Source organism: Galleria mellonella, unplaced genomic scaffold, assembly GCF_026898425.1.
Source record: "Galleria mellonella isolate WM207_F2 unplaced genomic scaffold, CSIRO_AGI_GalMel_v1 utg57, whole genome shotgun sequence".
Taxonomy (NCBI): Eukaryota; Metazoa; Arthropoda; class Insecta; order Lepidoptera; family Pyralidae; genus Galleria; species Galleria mellonella.
This window is the reverse complement of record NW_026442119.1, coordinates 4,064,648-4,086,250: the sequence shown is the minus strand read 5'-3', so window position 1 is coordinate 4,086,250 and position 21,603 is coordinate 4,064,648. Positions and strand designations below refer to the sequence as shown.

General features: G+C 29.8%; 3 protein-coding genes across 6 annotated transcripts; 2 read left to right on the top strand and 1 right to left on the bottom strand.

Moving 5' to 3' along the window:
* The first annotated feature begins 2,415 nt into the window (after window positions 1-2,415).
* On the top strand, window positions 2,416-5,776 carry LOC113509724 (uncharacterized). The gene has a single exon (XM_026893129.3). The coding sequence runs from the start codon at window positions 2,684-2,686 to the stop codon at window positions 3,584-3,586; it is 903 nt and encodes a 300-aa protein (XP_026748930.2). The 5' UTR covers window positions 2,416-2,683; the 3' UTR covers window positions 3,587-5,776.
* On the bottom strand, window positions 4,287-8,358 carry LOC113509726 (uncharacterized). Of its 3 annotated transcripts, XM_026893131.3 has the most exons (8): window positions 7,860-8,358; window positions 7,628-7,774; window positions 6,957-7,172; window positions 6,720-6,872; window positions 6,344-6,569; window positions 5,795-6,096; window positions 5,598-5,721; window positions 4,287-4,410 (listed from the first exon to the last, which is right to left on the bottom strand). In XM_026893131.3, the coding sequence occupies exons 1-8, from the start codon at window positions 8,157-8,159 to the stop codon at window positions 4,370-4,372; spliced, it is 1,509 nt and encodes a 502-aa protein (XP_026748932.3). In that variant the 5' UTR covers window positions 8,160-8,358; the 3' UTR covers window positions 4,287-4,369. The 3 variants fall into 3 exon arrangements, with proteins under 3 accessions (XP_026748932.3, XP_052755241.1, XP_031766591.2); XM_052899281.1 differs by lacking the exon at window positions 6,720-6,872; XM_031910731.2 differs by lacking the exon at window positions 7,628-7,774.
* Window positions 6,090-19,734, top strand: LOC113509605 (protein inturned). 2 transcript variants are annotated; one of them, XM_052899280.1, is made up of 13 exons: window positions 6,090-6,414; window positions 10,347-10,519; window positions 10,980-11,104; window positions 12,290-13,216; window positions 13,392-13,633; window positions 14,082-14,172; window positions 14,602-14,785; window positions 15,465-15,720; window positions 15,927-16,023; window positions 16,564-16,649; window positions 17,745-17,927; window positions 18,126-18,278; window positions 19,421-19,734. In XM_052899280.1, exons 1-13 carry the CDS (start codon window positions 6,368-6,370, stop codon window positions 19,524-19,526), a joined length of 2,670 nt encoding a protein of 889 aa, XP_052755240.1. In that variant the 5' UTR covers window positions 6,090-6,367; the 3' UTR covers window positions 19,527-19,734. The 2 variants fall into 2 exon arrangements, with proteins under 2 accessions (XP_052755240.1, XP_026748766.2); XM_026892965.3 differs by lacking the exon at window positions 6,090-6,414 and adding an exon at window positions 9,056-9,375.
* Window positions 19,735-21,603: the final 1,869 nt, after the last annotated feature.

Here is a 21,603-nt window from a genome sequence, read left to right as displayed (position 1 = left end):
AAACAGGCCAGTTAGCCCGTCATGATGAATTCATCAGGCATTAACCATGATAATTTTCAGGGGGAACCATGAGGAGTTCGACCTGGTTGGGTATATTGCTAGCAATGGGATTTTTAGTCTCCATTACTAACAATCTCTTTGACCCAGTTTATACTGTTAGTAATCGAACTACTAATCCCCTTTACTAAAAATAGGTGGGTATACCTATCAATTATTTTATATTTTTGTATTTTTTTTTTGTTTACAAATTATCCATCTGTCAGAGACTTGCGGCAATTGCTAATATGGGTGAGGTCTATATTTTCATAATTATGTTGAGATTTCTATATATACAAATTTTGTTTGAGTGTATCATAGTATCAGGAGGCCTCTAAACTTAAAAGTTTGTTTATGTTGATTTAGTTTTAATATAAAACCAAACAATGGTTTTTAACATAAGAGAATAGAAAATAATATTGACTTCAAATTTGCTTTATTCAAATCTGCTAAAATATTCTCAATATAAAATAACTACATTACGCACCAATAACAGACGTCACTTGTACGTCACAGTAGGTACTTACCCACTCTGATATAGCAAGGATTTTGATATCTAAATGAAAAGAGAATATTGTTAATTTTACTCTATTTAGCGCCAGTATTTCTATATTTGCGTAAACTTCACATATTTACAGAATTAATTATACGAGGGTCAAACTGAAAGTCCTTAGAAAATCAAAAACTGATTAAATTAGCAAGGTAAAAAACCTATATTTTATCTTTTCAAAATAGTGTCCATTCACGTCAATACATCGCTGCATCCGATAGAACCACCGATAAAAGCATTTTGCCCACTTGTCCTTAGGGATCTCTTCGATGGCCTTCTGAAACGTAGCCACAGCTTCCTCGGCGTCTATAAAACGTTTTCCTCGAAGTTTTTCTTTTATTTTCGGAATAAATAAAAATCGCAAGGTGCGAGGTCGGGGCTATAAGGCGGATGACCCAGTAGTTCTACGTCTGAGGTCGCCAAATAATCGGTCGTTTGCCTGGCGGTGTGCGACGAAGCATTGTCGTGGTGAAGGAGGATCCTACAGCGAGGTCGTTTCTTACGCACTTTTTCCAAAACACGTGGCAAACAATTGTTACTGTACCACTCTGCAGTAACTGTTTTTCGATCCTCTAAAACAATCGTCGCGTAATTACCTGTCTTTCTAAAGAACGAGGCCACCATCTTTTTCCCACGCTTCGACCTCTCTTTATTTTAGTTGGCAACTGCTCGGAAGGAAACACCCACTGAGCTGTCTTTTAGTTTCGGGATCATAACAGTAAATCCAGCTTTTGCCTCCTGTAACTATGTCAAACACAGAATTTGGGTGACCTCCGTTAAATCTTTCATGCATTTCACGACATTAATCCACACGACAGAGTTTTTGAGCCTCAGTCAAATTATGAGGTATCCACCGGGCACAAAGCTTCCTGACCATCAAATGTTCATGGAGGATTTTGTGCAGTCATATCAATCTCTAAGCTTGCCTGGATCTGCTAATAGATTACTCTTTTGTCAGTCTCTATCATATGCCGCACAACACTGATGTTACTTTAACACTCATTAAATCAGTTGTAAACAGTGGCACGAGCAGGGGGTTCATGGTGAAAAGCCAATCGTAGTCTATCATAACTTTCTTGTTGACTTAGATGTCATCGAAAGTCATAAAAAAATCATCGCACGAAAATTTTCTCGTGTTAAGTTCATGATAAAGTTAAACAGACTCTTCAATTCAATTTGCCGCCAAATCGTAAAACAAATGACAAACGAATAAATTATATACTCAGTATTATTCGTTAAGAGTTCCATTTTCAAAATTTTAACAATTTTTTTTTATTATATTGCATTCAAAGAGCCAGTTCTAATAATTTTCAGTGTAGCCCTCGTATGTATCTATATATCATGTCTTTTAGGAGGTCGATAAATAAATGGGCAGTGGATTGCTTTTAAAATAATGCTGGCAACGTCATTTGGTGCCAATTGTATATAATAATAATAATTAATAGTATTATAATAAGTACCTACTTTATGAAGTGATTTGTAAATATGTATACAAAAGTAGACGCATTATAAAACTTTGATCACGTTTTCTTTGTAATTCTATCTAAATATTTATCTATTTAAATAAATTGTACAAATTTTATAAATAAAACTTGTTTACTTTTTTAATTTTTTATTGAATAGTATATCGAATTAGGTACAACTTGTGCATTTTGAAATTATTTCAACTTCAAATTATATTAAAAGAAAAAGTCTTAGGTAAGGCTATACTTCTTCCATAGATTAAGAATAATACCTGTTAGACTATCTGTCTACGATAGATTGTGTGACGTCAAATATATCGTTTGTCACAATTGTCACTGTTGCTGTTGTCAAATATTTCTGTCATTGTTAAAAAATGAGTCTACATTTAATTGTTTCTCTTTGGTTTTAATTTTTTTCGTACATTTATAAATTTTGCTATGAAGTTTGGACTTTGAAATTTGTCAATTTATTCACAATTATATATCAATGTATATAATACATTTAAATGGCTCTTTGTTATAATATCGAAGTGTTCAGCATTTTGTTCCATTCTCCACAACTCGTCTAATTAAATGTTTTTGTTTTGTTTACTGACATTTATTATATATTGTTATTAAGTCTTATTGTGAGAAAATGAATGTTTACAAACAAAATTTATCCGCCAACTCCTCAGTAGCATCATCACAAATAAGCAGTTACGAAGATACTGACACAACTAAAATAAAAAATTACGTCAAAGACCTATTAAAATCGCGAATTTTCTTGGGTCGCTATATAGAACGAAGATTGATAGATCAGCATATAGGCTATCGTGATGTCGTTGTAATAAGTGCAGCTGAGACAGAGTTAAAAAGAGATTTATTAGAGGGATTGCAGAAGTTACGTCATGTTTGTAGCACCCACTGGATTGGAATTACAGACAGAGAAATATTGGGACAAGGCTTATCAGGGATTTGCTTGTGGACAGAAATAGAAAATCAACCATTTGGACCTTTCTGGTTTCAAATTAAAACAATAAAATTCAGAGAGCAAGAAGTCATTGTTTTGCTCAAGTGTATAAGGCATATATCTGATGCATTTTTGGAATTAGAGCCTATATTGACAGGTGCTGCAAAGAAACAAAAAGAAATAAATGATAGTGCACCTGAGAACATACCACTCAGTGAAACCTATAAGGAGATTATTGCTAATCTAAAAAATGCTCTTTCAATAAGTAATGTTAAAGAGTTCTTCACATTTCTATTTGCATTTATAATTGCAGTATTTACTGGGAGTACAGCCTTTATTAATTTCCTTGGTAATTTTGTATTAGCATTAATAAGGGAAATGTCTATATTAATCAAAAATTCCACACCAATGTTTTTAGGTATGTTAGATTTTTTTAGTAAGATTGTTGGTGGTTTTTATATATTGTTAGCAATGTTTTTCAAACCAAACAATCCTGTTCCAATAAATAAAAGATATATTGCCAATGATAGACAACAAAGACAAAACTATTATGATAATCAACAATATGATGATAGAAATTTTGATTAAGGGTTAAATGAAGATGTGTTTGTTAATATTTATAAAATATACCAAAGTATGTGTGATCTAAAGTTATCTTCATCAAATCTTTATAAATTTGGATAAATGGTGGTTGGTGTGTTATTATATTTATTCACTTAGAAGGTATATATTTGATAATCTGAAATATGAATTTTTTTTTACATCTGCCATGTATCCTAATAGGTGTAAGGTCCAATATTATTTAATTTGAAGTTTGTAGTTAATAACATTTTTGAAGACATTCCAGATTTACTATTGCATTTCTTTTTATTAAATTTAATATATGCAAGATTAAACACAACCACATAGATAAAGTATATACTTGTTGTCACACACCTGATATAAATGATGTTAACAAAATTTGCAGAATTATTTTGAATTTTGACTATTAGTTTCATTAACACTGACCAGAAACTAGAAAGGTTCAGTAAATGATTAATAAATGTTTTATATATATCAAATATTTGAGGATATTTCATATGCTATTGCTTGTATAGGTTATTTACTGTTCATGATTTATATTTAAAGCTAGGGTGTGAGCAAATACAACTATGCATTAATTAATTAATATTATTTATTAATTTAATTTATAATAATTATATAATAAATAATGAGATTTCAAGATACAAGTAGTCTTGTGGAGTCTGAAAATGTGATTTATTTTGTACTAAGTTAACAGAGCTTGTACATTTGTTTGTAATGTCTATTACATTTTATATAGAAATATTTTTTACAGAAATTATAAAGCTTCTACCATATTTTTGAGTGATTTTATTTTTCTATAGGTACAATAATAACTGAACTCCGTATATCTAAAACAATACATAATATGAGTAGTTAAATATATAAAACAAACTTAAGTTAATGTATTGGCTATGTCATGCAATTTCAAGTAAAAAAAAAAAAAGAATTTTCTAAAAAGTAGGATTAAAGTTTTTAAGTCCTATTGTATAATTGAAGTTACATGAGTTTCAGAAATAGAAAATCCAATAAATTTCTAGATGACATATGAAGATAACATCAAATTGTAATTTGTACTTTTAAAAAACAACTATATATGCAACCAATTTGGTGTAGAAATTTTTATGTGATGTTGGATAAAACAGACGGGCAAACAAAATTTGCAAAAAATATTGTTTTCATATCTATTAGTCTCATTAAGACTCATACTGTAGCGGAGGGAGACTTAAAACAAAAGTAGTTTGCTTGGGCATCTCAGTCCCATTCATGTGTCTACTGTGAAGCAGTTGTGTTTGCATAGCTGTGTTACAGTTTGAAGGGTATGGCAGTGAATTTACAGGGTACAGAGGAATAATATCCCGAGTTCTTAGAAATGGCAACGCATGGGGGGTATCATGGGAGAAATAGTTATATCTATGGCACTGCTCATATTTATAGGCGATGATTACTACTTTCCATCAGGTGCATAAAATGTTTTATTTATCCCCCATGTACAGACATCATCTAGGTACAATTGAATTGTAAGAAAGACTCTGTTTTCCGCACTTAGCCTCTCATTTGGGCCGTTGTGCGTGGTACAATCGAATTATATTAATAGGAACTTGTGAAGTCAGTTTTTATAATTTCTTGAGGCCCATATTGACGCTGGCAGCGCATAACTCATGTTACTTATTGAAATTTGTATGACACAGCAGTGTAGGCATGTTATTATAGTACCTTTGCTGAACTTTCGAGATCTGTTGAGTACACCAGTAGGCTTCCAAGAAGGTACTAAAAATATAGATATTGTAATTAATATTGTTCTACTAGTACTGATAATATTAAGAACACGTCAATTAATTAACACAGATGTAGGCCTTGGGAATGTCTCAAATTCAGAAATCGATTTGGTTTAATTTTTCTTGAAGTTGGAAAATTTAATATTTGGAGGAGTAGGGATTTTGTTAAATAATCACACAGAGAATTTTTACATTTAATGCAGTTAGTGGGCATCGGTTGAAATAATTAGATCCCAAATCAAAATACTAAACAACCAAACCTTTGCGTTTTGACGACTGGCGATGTCTATTAGGGGACAACCCAAGTCCTAATTTGGATTTATTGCTTTTCCTTGTATTTCTCTTTTGGGTAATCTGATTAAATTCATTTTTCATTTTTATCGGCTAAAATATTTTAAAATATTATTGTTATTTTACAATAAAAAAATACAAAATATTACTTAGACATTTTTATTACCTCTGTTGTAGTATCAGTAATTACCATGTCTGCAGGTAATTCTGGTTTCTTTTCTTTTACAAAATTATGGAAAACAATATTATTCAAAATATTCATTACCGTTATGTTCATCTCACTGTTATCATATTCCATAAGCATATTTTTAAATAAGTTTAAAATTACTGGTAAAAAGACTGTTAGTTGTTCTTTCCCATTATCATTTTTACTCAAATTTTGTAACAAGTCCAAATTAATAAAAACCTCATGTAATGTCATGTACTGTCTATATTGTACTAAAGCATTGACAGTTTTATTACCTAAAGCTGAAAATATTATACTATGAGAAGACAACATTAACAGAAGTGCGATTTGATGATTAAGCATTATCTGGATTACCTACACATACCTACAATATTCCAATCAGAGTATCCAATAAGTGATTAAATTAATCAGTGTACATTGGGGTAATCTGTGGTCGTCTACTATTTGTTTGTATTGCAATTTGCTTATATTTACTTCTATATTTATATGGGCTTATATATTGACTTCTAATAAACTTCTTTTGTTTACCTTGATCTACTGGTTTGCAGTAGTATGTTACATTTATATGCTCAGGCAGTGGAGGGTGTAATAAATTCAAGGTAGCATTTAATGTTTCTATTGTGTCATACCCTAATTTAGAAGCCTTTTTCTTTAATACTTTTTTTATATCATTTGTTATTTTTGAACTAAAGTTAAGGTATCTTCGACCTTCCTCTAGATAAGCAAGTTTATATAAAAAACTTGCTGTTAATGCCTGAAAAGTTATAAGTATACAGTATTAAATACAATGTAATCATCCCTTATTTATTAATAATATATTAATATTGAGTAAATTAAATATTTAAAAAAGTTTTTTAATTATTGTGAACAATAGGCTATAAATAAAAATATTAATTGTACACACTTGTGTCATTGTATCTCCATAAATTGAGTATTTGCATGGCCATGATATGCAAATAATAACAATTGAATGATCATCAAAAACATTACACATATCTGCATATGCACATCCTTGAGTTATTTCAACTTTTTCAGTGTGAGTACATTCTTGTAGTCCCTAAATTAAAGACAATTATTATGCAGGTATTTTTTATTGCTTACTGAATTATTCTATTAAATTATTATGTACATATTTACATACTTCATTTAAGAACATTAATGCCTTCTTGGTGTAACACCCATTCATGTATAAAAATTTCTTAAGTATTCTCATATTTTTTATTATTTCTCCCATATTGCTTGTGAAATATTTGGTATCTTCATTGAAATGTATTATGAAGTCATTATATTCGAGTTGATTTAAACAGTGGCATCTTCTTGTCAATCTTTTATAAACAGAACAGTCATCATTTTCATCCTGTAAAACCAAACAATTACTGGTAATAAATATGACCATTGACCCCAACGACCATACCTATTATTCGAGGTAAAGAGAAGCCATACTGAGTACACATACAGTATAGTACAGTACACATACACTCCCTGTCTCTCTCATAAACTTCATCCTTTCAAATAAAACACATATTTGGTTATATATAGAAATTATATGTTTGTTTATACATAACCAAATGTTTATATGTTTATATAACAAATAATTGAATTAAATAGTGAGTGATTAAAATTTCTGGTTGTCATTAGATTTAAGAGATAGTATTTGGTATAGAAGACAGGTTACTATTTGTTCTAGTCAGTCAATACATTACATTCACTAGATAAAGACCTATGCCTTCATCCTTGTGAATATGATGTAGAGGCTATTTACTTAATAATTAGTAAGTAGGTGTAGTACTTCTAACATAAAACAAAACATACTGAATTTGTGGGTGGAATTGATTTCAATATATTTGATAAATTAGGTGTATCATTAGGAATAATACTTTTTAAATCAGTTTTTGATTGTATCTCTTCAAGTAAACATAAAAGTTTTCTTGTACTTTCTTTTAGTTTTAAAATAGAATCCTGTAAAAAATATAAATTGATCATGAAGAGTGAATAAGTTAATCACTTAGTTAATAAGTGAATCACTTAGAATGGTTTAACACACCAATTTGAGATGACAACATGATTCAGGACTATCTTTACACTGCAAGCATTGCTTTTCTTCATTGTTGTTTCCTCCCTTTGTAGATGAGCTAGTAGTTCTCTTTAATGATGGGGGTCTAGATTTTATGCTTGAAATATTTATTTCAGATTGTTTACTTTGGCTTCCTAGAGTCACATCTGCATCTAAAAAATCTCCCAAATTTTTATTTTCAGCAGCTGCTTGTGTTGCCGAGTTTGTTTTAACGTTTTTACTGCTTGAAGTATAGAACAAAGCATCATCTTGTTTATTGTTATTATCCATCTGATAACAAAAAAAATATTCTAATATTTTTATCCTATTCAGACATTTAACTAATATATTCTATAGTTTACACATATATAAATGGACTTATAATCTTTAGAATTGTTTTCATTTCAATTTGTGTTTGGGCATTTTTGAATTTTGTTGCACTTTATTGACATTTGGTTTTGCTTTTGAAGATGACAATGCCATTCGTATAAAAAAAATTACTGTCACTGTCAACTGTTTCATGCTTGCTTCTCAAAGTTGTATAAAGTTATATATATATATATATATATATATATATATATATATATATATATATATATATATATATATATATATATATTACCTTTATGAATATCTATTACGAATAATTTCTGATATACATATATACATTGATGCTACCTCATGATCATTAATACCAAAATCATTCTTGTTTTTTCTTAATATCCTATCTTGTTTCTTGTTTTTAGTGGTGTAAAGGGCAAAATGATACCCTTGCTAAAATAAAAAAATATAACTCAATTCTTATGAAGAAGTAAGCGTTTTAGCTCTCTACCTATCTACGGCATATTATATCTATTAGGTCCGCATACTAAACTATATAAAAATATCGTTAGTAAATTAGATTGATGAAGGGAAAAAGCATTATTATTATTATAATTGAGAGATAGCTAAAAGGTTGTCTGGTTTTATTAGCTGCGACTCAGATATGAAAGGCTTTGTGTGGAAATTAGAGTCTAATTTATATATCTAAAAATATCTAGTACATAATACATAGCTATCATGTTTATTAATATACTATTATTCGGTTTTGATCAATATTGAGATATTGTATCGTATGTCATTATCATCATCATAACTGTAACTATTTATGATGTGCATTCCTTCCCAACTCTAATTCATATTTTTTTTAGTTTTGTTTTGTTTCTATTATATCATTAGCAAAGTTTGGTTAGGTACTTTATTAGATTTCTTTTTAGTTTTTTTATTTGTTATTACAATTACATTATTATTTTAAAACAAGAAAAAGGTTTAAACAGTTTTTGTAATATCTTTTTATAGTGGCTTTTGTACAGTTTTAATGGCTGTAATAAAAGTACATAAATTTGAAGATAGTTTTCATTAATGAAATGAATAAACAACAAAGTAAAAGTAACTATGAGAGTCCATGTGATTCCGATAATGATTGGACTAATTCGTCTAATGATTCTAAATACTCCGACTCTGAAAGGTAACTTTTATGTGTGGACAGTTAAAGTATATTTAATTAATTAATTTAACACATATTGATATAAAAGAGTAGAAGAAAATGTTGACTAGGGAAAACATCTTTTTAAGGGACAATTTTACATCACTACATAGTATAAAACAAAGTCGCTGTCACTGTCTGTCCGTCCCTATGTATGCTTAAATCTTTAAAAGTACGCAACGGATTTTGAAGCGAGTTTTTTTTAATAGATAGAGTGATTCAAAAGGAAGGTTTATATGTATAATACATGCATAATATTGTAGAGAAACACTAATAAATTTAGAGGTTCTTAATGTCATGTTGTAAATAAACACATTTTTTGTGTTTACATTGCAAACACTGGCTGCATTCCATGAGATAAATCAAAATAATGTACTACAGTATTGTAAACATTAAAAAGGTCAATAAAAAATTCTGCGATGGTATATGTCTATTTCTCAAGGATAACCCACAATAACCATTTTTTGTCCTTTACATTTTATGGGAAAATGGCTTATTTACGAAGTGATTTTAAGCAATACAGCATTAGTTTTTATCCAATTAAGTACTTTAAATACATTGTCCATTTAATATAGATCAATATAAACATTTATAGTATGTAATTTAAATGAATATTTCCAAAGATATTACAAATTTAAACTGCAGGGACATAGTGGTGCAGCGGTACCGACCCGGTCGGCGGCCCATGCCTATAAATATTGCGTCGAAGGCTGCACTTTGCCCTATAGCACTTTATCATGTTTGTATTGTCTAATGATAAAAAAAGCTGTAAACTTTGTTTATAAGGACATTCTGTAGTAGGTAGGTATATTTAGTATCAGCATTGCACCTGTGCAAAGCTGGGGCGGGTCCTTAGTAAATTATATGGTTAAAAAATGTATAGTAATCTCTCTCTCTAATCTCTAGAGTTTTAGTCTTGTAACTATTCATTTCTTGATATACAATTTTTTTAGTTCTGTACCGGAATGGGATTCTGATGTTGGTGATGATGGTGAGCTGGTTTATATAAAAATCAAATATAACAACAATGCTATAGAAGATACAAATACCCCACTCTTAGAGAATTGTGAGACATTTAAATTGAGAAATAACTTTAAGAGGTCATCCACAAGACGGTCTACCAAAGGTAATATTTTTTCACAAAATCTATATAAATAAAAACATTATTTAATTAAATGTTTATAATAGTTTTATTAAGGATTTTAGTAAAATAATATTTGGACAGGACAATGTGTAGATGTGGACATTTATGAAGTTAGTGTACATTATGTTCTTACTCTCTTTGTTTTTCCATATAGATGAAAAAAATCTAATTATGGTAATATATTTATATATCATGTTAATAGTTTATCTAAAGATAATAAAAATGAGTATGAATTCAAATCATATTTAATGTGTATAGTTTATTCTTCTATTTCATATTATTGACTAATTTTTAAGTGATAATTCATTATATTTTTTATGTACATTTTATGATTATGTACATTTAAAAATTCTTTTCCCTTTAATATAAACTGAAGTACTTTGTAAAAATTGTCTTATAAATATTATATTATGATTATATTGTTACATTTTTTACTTTCCAGGGAGAATATTTAAGGTTCTAAAAGTACACAAGGCTAAAAATGCAGATAACTCTGGCAAAAAGAAACCAGTTCCACAGTCTGATTCTAGTAAAAAATTGGAAGATGATAAATCTATAGTTATTCAGGTAACATGCCATTGCATGAATTTCATTAATACTATTTATTATAAAAGGTATATTATTACTACATTATAAGCAATAGTAGTACTATTATCGTATGGATACTCCCTACTGCCCTTTGCAATCTAACCTAACCCTCACTCAAATATGCAACAGTGCTCAAATTCTTAATGGACAATCTACTCTTCATTTGCCGTTGATGTCACAGAATGATAGAGGATACAGCATTTAAAAGATGTGAAGAGGATAACTAGTCTTAGCTAGTCTTAATTTTTATCAAAATCTAGAGTTATTTAAAATTTGAAATTAACTATTTTTGTATCACATTAACCTTATAATTTTTTTAAAGACGACAATAGACATAAACATAGACAACTAATAATATCAAATTTATGTAGCCTATCTAATTAAAAATGATCACTATGTATTATAAGTGTGAAGAGTACTCTTTGTCCCTCAGAATATACTATGATATTCAGGCACCACTCATATGTTGCTATTACTGAGAACTAAGGTATTTTTTAATATAAAAATGTATATACTAGTGAACAATAACAGTGTACAAAGATAACAATCTACTAAGAAAATTAAATATTGTTTATAATATATTATAACAAGATATATTTTAATAAGATTTAACAAATTCTGGTTTTAACAGTATTAACAGCCTTTGTAGTTCTAACAGCATGAGGCTGCCCTGATCTTTTCTGGTCTTCAACAGAGGAAGTGTTGTTGTATCTGTTGATAGTACAGTATACAAACATATGGCTGATACCAAGCTTTTAAAGTGTTTGAAATACGACCCACGGTTCTATACCCACTTTGTGCAAGGCAATCACTGTAATACTATTTTCTTTAACACCTCATTCCATATTGTAATTTGATAATGAAAACGAAAAATATGAAATGGTGCGAAATCAAAAGAAGATTTTAAAATAATAAACATGTTCCAAATTCACAATAATTAAAAAGTTTAAAAAAAAGAAAAGTTTTTTGTAACTATTTATAGCCAGACTAGTTATATTACAGTTAGGGAAATTGAAAAATAATTAAATAGTATGCCCATCCCAGCTAAACAAAAATATGGTGTGTTCCCTGTAGAAAATTTTTATATTTCTATAATATTTTTTTTTATCATTGATTAATTAATATTATTAAATTAATAATAACAATATATTTTAATATTTTCAGGTCAGCAAAAATATGATATTTAATAGTGAAAAGAACTGCCAAATAGAGAAGTTGTTTGGATTAAGCTTGGCAACACATCCAAATGGCAAAATATTGGTAGTAGAAGATTTCTTAATAGAAGCATATGCCATATATACTCCGAGAATAAAGAAAGGATATTATTTACAGAAAGTAAATGGAATAGAAGTGAACCCATATAATATTAATAATGTTCTTCAAAGAATTGCTGAAGATCCTTACAACCCTAAATTAACATTCGAGACACCGAAAGATGTTGTAACTGTAGATTTATTTAAGTTATTGACCTCTAAAGATATAGATAATTCCATTATACAACTTTTAAGAGATTCTATGTGTTCTGTGTTATATATTTGTTGTAATGATGTAGAGTATCATAATAACGATGACAAGGGTGTACTTTACTGTTACCCAAGACCTTATAATCAGAATTTTTTATATAATACGAGAGGGGCTTATGTCACTCTTTGTCATTTAGCTCCTAAATCTTTAGGTACGAGTGAACCAACAACTTCTACTGTTCTCCACAACGAGAAACTTATAAATGTTACATACACATCACATTACAATGATTTGTTATTAATTGCATTTCCCAACAAACAATTAGATTTATTTGCCGCAAGAAGGGTCACTATTGATGTAGTCAGGATGTTAGAATTTTTGTATGGTTCATTAAAGTCTTGTTTTACAAAGCCTAACAATGTTGATAAGTTAGATGGCATGTTTTGTCGAATGTTTGGAGTGTTGCTCTTCAGTGATAGCAATCGTGATGTAGCAGGAAATATTGATATTAGTACAAGCAGAATTGAAGATTTGTTGGGGGCTCATGCAGTCACATTGCCTTTAGACATACGAGTACAGGTTGATGATGCTATTACAGAACTCGAAGCAGCTGACTATCGTGAATGGGTATATTTTTATATGTTTAATAATATTAAAATAAGATAATTTCAAATGATAAGTCTTATAAAGTACATAATCTGTGCAGATTTAAATTTTGCTTTATACATACATGGCTTTTTTAGTGATGAAAAAATGGATAGGAAAAAAACCAATGGTAAAACATTTCCTTTTTTTGTTCCAGACTGATGATGTAGAAAATTTTCAAAGATTGTATACTGTGATTGGATCATGCCTGTATTACTCAGAACACCTATTGAGTTCCCACTTGCAAGATGAAGATCTAAAAGAAATAAATGCGTTTCTAAAATTAAATGGTGTCTTAAAATTGAGTGTTGACAAAGAACTAGAAAAGCTAGTCGTATGGAAAGAAGTTTTTATCAATGAACATAGAAAATTCAATAATAGTGATGACAACGATTCAAGGTAAATTTATATAAATTACTTGGTATTGTTATTACATTACGATACCCGGTGTTTGAGATATAGGTATTTTTACTAAGTCATTAAATTGAATTATTCGAGAACACCTAATATATTAAATTTAGGGTTGTCCGACTAGTTTTAAAATTATTTTTTTAAAATTAGGATTAAAATGAATTGTTCTTAATATTTGTGTACAATAAAGAATAAGTAAATAAATATTTATTATACGCACAATTAATATAATAAATTATTATGGTCCCATTTGGCAATTTTTTTCCGTGTTATTGAAAAGAAGATGAAAATTAATCATTATAAAAATTAAATCGTATTTATTAAATATGAGTTGATTATCATGATGGGTATATTTTGAAATTTCTAATAATATTTATAATTAAATAAATTATATTAATTTTAGTTATTTTAGTATTAAAAATAATTTCACGTTTAGAATTCCAGATGGGCGCTGGTTTCTTCTTGTTGTTGGTAAAGGTCATTTTATACTGGCCACACTGATGGAAGCAGGTGGATGTACAGAAGATGTATGTATTCAATGCGTCTTTAATATATTAAAATTCCAGTGTCACGATGCTCGTTCACGCTAATCTTCGGAACCACTCGACCGATTTGAATAAAATGTTATGAATTTGTATTGTTTGTTTTAACTTGAGAAATAGAATAAATTCCGATAATTTAAACTTAACATTTTCTATGAGACAACAACCATTGGCGTATTTTAGTAAGATCCTTTTCATATGTACCCTTAAAAATGTCATAACTTTAGTTGATAGCTCCCCTCCTTGGGGTGAGAATTAGACATGAGGTGAGCATGGCGCATTTTGCCTTCCCCCCCCCTTTAAATTGCTAGTCATAATATTTGTTGGGTCAATTAATAAATAAATATAGTAATATTGTTTTTATCACTCATTTAAAGTAGGTCTATAGGTTTTATATATTTTTTTATTTTATAGGCAGTTGGCGCGACTCCTCCATCTCCATTTTACGTGGAAGAGTGCGAGAGTTGCTTAGCATTACTGTATGAAGTCGGTCTCGACAAGTATTTGTCGCTGTGGTTCTCTGCTAACACACAGCCGCAATTAGAGACATCGCCGGAATACCTTACGAAGTATGGAAGGAAAATGCGGGATGTAAATTGTAAGTCTATGTATTTATTTATTTATTTATATACTTTTGTACATACACTTTTAATATAGATATTAGGTTAAAACAAAAATGTCCTCAGACAGACTTATCCCTTAAAGGGGTTTCATCCAGTTAACATTGAGAACCTAAAAGGAAAATGTGTTTATAGAGTTCGTATTTCCCTGTTTTGCTTTATTTACAGTTCATAATTAATTATTTAGTGTTCATAATTAATCATTTATTGTTGTTTAACATTTCATTATTTAATTTTGCACAAAATATATTTTATGTAGGCGTTAATTGTTGCAATCATAAATATGAGTATATGTTAAACATACCAGTTTTCATTAAATATTGCGTGAAAAAAGTGAAAAAGTGAATTAAAAAAGTAGGACGTTCTGTTTTTGTTTATCGTATTCATGGACAATGCCGTTCTCTGTATTCGTTCAGGAAGGTGTTGTCATATGTTCTATATTTAAAAAAATTCAATACCAATGTGAATTTCTTTATATACCACCCATTAATAAAACGCTTCAAACCTCTGATCAACTTGTTTATCGAAGTGTTTTATTTTTGGATGAATTCTCGTGTTATTTTATTTCCTTTATAACATTTAATGTTGTTCCAGAAAGATTTCCAAAAAGTGTATAAAGAAACTTTTCATAATATGAAATCTGTTTTAATATTTCAGCTTTAAAGTCTGACACTGCATTAAAATCATCAACATTAAAACTCTCGAAGCAGACGCTAGGAGATGTTAAAAAACGTCACAATTCATCTGAGCAAATTAATGTGGCATCGAACAGCAGTGATACGAATGCAAGTAATTATGGTAGCCATCACAATTTATATGCACAATGGTACAACGGCTCTCAGAAACAGTATAGGCATTCCAGTAATTTGGATATCAGTTATTCTGAAGATTCCAACAGTTTGAAGAGTAATAGGTAAGGTATGAATAGCATTTGTTCATTCAAGTCTGACGACAATAAATTACCCTACATTTGAGTATGTACTTATTTTTTTTTATGCGAGATTTTAGGAGATAGTTTACAATTAACAATTAGACTGAAATCAATGGATGTTAAAATACAGTTACTTTAATATTGATTGATTTTAAAGAAATTATACTTTATATTTTTGTGAATTACAGTGAAATAAGCGATGACCGCGTCCAAGGCAGAAGGGCAGACAGGGAGCAGAAGAACCGTCGTGAATCGTCGGGTTCTGATTCAGATTGGGATAGACAGGTCACAAAACTATATCGTAGATTTGTTCTCTATCTTTAACATTATTCACTTGTATTAATATGTAATACCTACTAATAATAATATATTATTTTCCAATATTTTTTAATATAGTTTTCTTTTTTCTGTATGCAACTTAGAATAGCAAACAAGCTGACGGCGGTTTATAAGAGAAGGGAATTTACGTGATCATTTAAAAACACTACGATAATTAAGATGACTCAGAGAGAGTCATTTACACTAGTCGTGTTCACGAGTAGAATGAGTAGAATAGTTATGACATACTTCCGCTTCCGGGGCAGAATTTTTTCTTCTACCCGCTCATTGTCCTACATCACAAATTTTGTCCCTATCCTATTTTATATTTTATGAATCATGCAACGTGAAAGTCGAAATGTTCAAATAAGCTGATGGTGTAGGTGTTGTCTTCACGTATACAGGAACCTGAATTAAAAATTATCTTGTTTTTTTTTTTCTTTTATTATCGCTTCTTGTTGATTCTATTAGCAAATGTTATGTATTACAAACCATTTATCATAACAGGAAGTCAATAGAATGGGCAGCAGTATTGACATGTCGGATATAAGAAAGTCACTATTGAATGAAATTGACCGAGTCACCACACATAGGTAAGATATATATTCTATAATAATTTATTATTGTTCATATGGTTGCGACAGGTATATATGTATGTGTGTATGATCTATACAATGAGTACTTTTAAAATATTAAGTTCTTCAAAAAGGGTGTATAAAGGGTTTCTTCGGGGTCGGCAATGAGCACGTGACATTCCAAGTGTTAACCAGTTGTGGCCTCCGATTAGAAATTAAGAGTTAAGTAGCTTTGAAAATTTAGTAGGTTCTAGGCAGTGCCGTAACAATAGGGTGGCAAGGCTGGCAAAATGCCACTGGCCCCCGGTTCAAGAGGCCGCGAGCTCAGAATTTTTTTTACATTGTACCCGAGTATTTTATTTTACTTGAAAAATATTTTTTTTTTTACTTATAGGGCCCCATCAAAAGAATTTGCCACAGGCCCCAAATGGTGTAGTTGTGCCACTGGTTTATAATCATGCTAAATAGACCGTCAGCTTCATTTTGTTTATCATGTTTATGAGCGACAGATACCGTTTGTTATGGGGTGGCCGGCTATTTAATATATTATTATGTATGTAATAGATTGAAAGATGGGCAACTTGAGCTTTTTTTGTGGTAGTGATACAGAAGTTAATGATGATAATGACGATGGTAACTTTATCGTCATCTGTATCTCACCAAACTCACAACAAAAAGAAAACATGCTGACAGACAAACTGTCAGCATGTTTTCTTTTCATCAATAAATATAAATAATGTTACCACCGTTTTTGGTGAAAACTCTGAGAAACTACTGGTTTTTTTTTAAATGAAACTACTTCACTGGAAAATGGTAGATGCCTAATAGATATTTTCCCCAGGTCGACCTCCACGCGGTTCCCCCTGGTAACCATCGTGACTGATTTATCGTTAAATTCGTCACGATGGGCTAACTGACCTGCCTTTTCATCTTCACCAATCATCCCTCACTGGTGCCCCGCTAGTGTATACCGATAGCACAGGCGGGGTCATCATTCCATTATCATCTATAAAAAAAAATAGACATTTTCCATGGTATGAAGGAATAAAACTTGTTGTATGTGTTGTGTGTATGCTTAATAAACAGTTATATGATTCGATATATCATTTTCAGAATAACAGCAGGCGACGATAATGTATTATTTCATTTTGTACAATTTGAATCGGCTAAAGGCATACTTATAGCACCTGTAAAGAACATTGACATTCAAGCTAATAATGCGTTATATTCATATATAATTAAAACGTTTAGAACTGCCTGCAAAAGGATACATGATCTTTTACAACATAGCATAAGGTATGGTATTACTGTAGCTCATTTATGATATTGTTTGAAAGAATTAAGACAGTAGTTGATTTTTTATACGTCCGAATGAAAATATTGCCGGTGGACTTGTTCTTATTCTGATATTTATATTATTGTTAATATTAATTCTATAAACATGTTGATTTACATTATATACGATAGTATAAATTTACTTTTTATTATTTTCAGATTTAAAGCCAACCAGACCTCAACCAATCCTCTTAATAAAATACTCATTGCAGTGAAAGAGTATGGTATGTTGTTTCAAGCTCCAGTGCAGTTACTGAATCAGTGTGGTGTTAATAAGAAGAATTCTGAAACATTCCAGTTTTGGGTAGTTGGGTAATTAATAATTATTTATTAAACATTTCTTTCTTCACACACTATAATTTCCAACACGAAAGATCACCTCTCCTCATTATAAAACACATTAACGGTATTTTTATCCGATCTCTCTCATTTTAAGTTCAGTAATTTAGTAATTTTTAACTACTGGACGTGCCTCTTTAGACTGTTACATGAAATCATTCTGCAACTAACAGTATATATTGTGGGGAAAGGGATTGTTAGTGATGGGAACTGTATTTCTTAATTTTGGTGGAATTCATTATGATGTGCTTACTGGTCTGCCGTCAACCTCACCTATCATTTACTGGAGCCAAGCCAGCATATATTTTTTTTATGGGTGAAAATGGTATGGTAACCCCGCCTGTGCTAACGGAATACGCTGGCGGAGCACCAGTAAAGGGTGATAGATGAGAATGAAAACAGGCCATCATGATGAATTCATCAGGAATTAACCATGATAGTTTCCAAGGAGAACCGCGAGGAGGTCGACCTAGTTGGGTATATTGCTAACAATGGGATTCTCAGTCTCCATTACTAACAATCCCTTTCCCCCCAGCCAGCATATATTGATAGCGTAGGCAGGATTACCATTTCATTATTGTCCATAAAAAAGAAACAGTATATACAGTGTTATTCATATAGGTTACCATTGTTGTAGGCTGCAAATAATGCTTTAGCTAAACTTGCAACAATGCTTTAGGGATAATACCGCCTTTTCTATTTTAAGCGTAATATATATATTTTTTTGCATTTTTCTTTAAGTGGTATAATAAAAAGTAAATAAATAAATAAATAATGAAACATGTGCATTAGACGCTTTTGTTGGAAAAATTGTTATTACACAATTAAATTAAATTCAATTTTTTGTGTTTACATTATTTATTATTAAATTTGTCAACAGTTTTTTTTATCATACCCAGTAGAATTTAAAAATGAATACTTTTTTTTACTTATGAATACTGTGTTTGACTTTAGCGTATATATACTATAAACAATGATTTACAAAATGCAGTTTTAATTCCTATTATGTATACTTGTGTAAAAGTTTGTTTTTTTTTTAATTAGTCCCACGCTTGTATGATATATTTTTTCATGTATCTATAATCCTTACATATATTAAAATTTTTGTATTGCAGGCGTGTATTTAGCGAACCGGAACCCAAGGAGCTCTATCTATGCTACCATGAGTCTATACCACAAGATCTTACTGAAGTTGCCTATTTACTCTCTTATCTAGAGTAAATAGAGAATGTCTTCCATGTATTTTAACATTTGATGTACTTGATTTGATACTTAATCTCTATAGTCATAACATCATGATTTGATTGTATTTTTTACATTTTGTTTAAATTTATATTTACATACCTACTTTTATAACATCTTATAAGCTTTAATTTATCCGTCCATAAGTACTGAACGTTGTGATACATTATAGTTGTTATAATTATTATTCAAACTTGTTATTTTTCATTACGTCCATAAAAGATCCTACCGCATCCTTTCATTACATCCAGCCCAATATTTCTTATAAAACGGCGTGAGTACCTATTTTAATATATAAGATGGTTATTTTGATAATTCATATTATTTAATGTCTTTCTAATGTGAACTTAGTATGTCTTTTTAATAAATACAATATAAAATCCTTGCTAATAAATGTGAAAGTCACTGTTTGTTTCTGTTAGCACTTTAACGGCTCAACCGATTACTATGAAAGTTTATATACACCCCCTATATCCAGAGTCGTATTGCTATTACTTTATAAATATAGCTAGAATAAGTAGGCCTTCGTCTTGTTGATACATATATATTATACACATAATACTTAAAAGTCCTTTGTCACGGTGTTACAAAACCACTCAATCGGTTTTACTTCCCTTATCCATTTAGCTTATTTTACCTATTGAGCTGTTTTCTCTTTTTCTTTTATATTAAATTAAAAGGAAGTAACAAAACAGTGTAATAGTTAAAATAGATTTGTAGATTTTTGTTTTTATGAATAAGAGGGTAAGTGTATTGTTTGCTCTAACTTGAAAGATAATCCTGAATAGAAAAAAACTGTATGTAGGATGTAGTTGTCTTAAAAATATATTTTTCTGTATCTTATTTCTAAATGAATATCTCCATTAAATCTGCCAATCACAGATCTCAAGATTAATCTATGGTGGCAAAGAATCTTCATTTGAAGTTTAACATAGATTTCTTACATGTCAATTATATAGTAAAAAGGTTCAAAATGACTGCGCTTTTATTTTGGCAACGGATGCATATGCATTTGAAACGGTTCAGATTAAAAAGAATCGTCAAAATCGGTCCACAATCATTAAGGACCTTGCGTAATATACCGTTAATAGAGTTCGCAGGGTGAATAGAAAGTCTGGAAATATATTTTTTTTTAATTACCATATTTTTTATATGGTACAAATGATATTTTAGTAAATATTTTTGTTGTATAAGGCAATAATATCATAAGGTAATAATAATCAAATGCCAAATATATTTCAATATATGTAAAAACGTATTTTGGAAGTTCTTTTGAGAAAGAGCAAATATTTTTAAGTATTTTTCATTCTTTATAATTTTAGTCGTAGTCTGTTTTTCGCAGTGTGTATATTTAGAAAAGAAAAAGCTCGATAGACACGAACAAACGGAACGAAGAAAAACGCTAAAGGAGTGAATAGAAACGCATATACAGTGAAAAGATTTTATTAATTAGAGTTATCAAAACTGCTTTTACTAACTTAATAAAATGTTACTATTGGTTTTTACACTCGGTTAAAAATCAAAAGGCTGCCACAAAACTTTTAACAAAGTATGCGATTTAAAATACAAAATTAATGCTCCCAATAACAATAAGTTCATTGGACAGTTTTGCAAAGCATTTGTAATGAAACATACATATTCAACTATCTCATAGACTTAGAATAACGTATTTGTGTACTATTCTAAATGATAATAACATTTAGAATAGTAAAAACAGTATCAATATTAATTGATACTGTTTTTACAAATTATTTATACAGCCCCAGAGCAAGTAATCACTTTGTATAAAATGGGGATTTTGAGTTTGCCGCCATTACCCTGGTTCGTAAGTAGCATGTGTAAAAAAGATCAATAGTAAGAATATAATAAACACACATAATATCAAAAATCATAAAATAATTTATTATACAATTAAATAAATAATTGAAAAATGTAAGTGTACCCTTTAAGTAAAAAAAAAATGTTAAAAACCGGATAATACGTAAAGAAAATATTTAGCAAAAAAAAATAACCATAGACATTTAGATTGAAACAAATTTTTTGTCATTGTTAAACG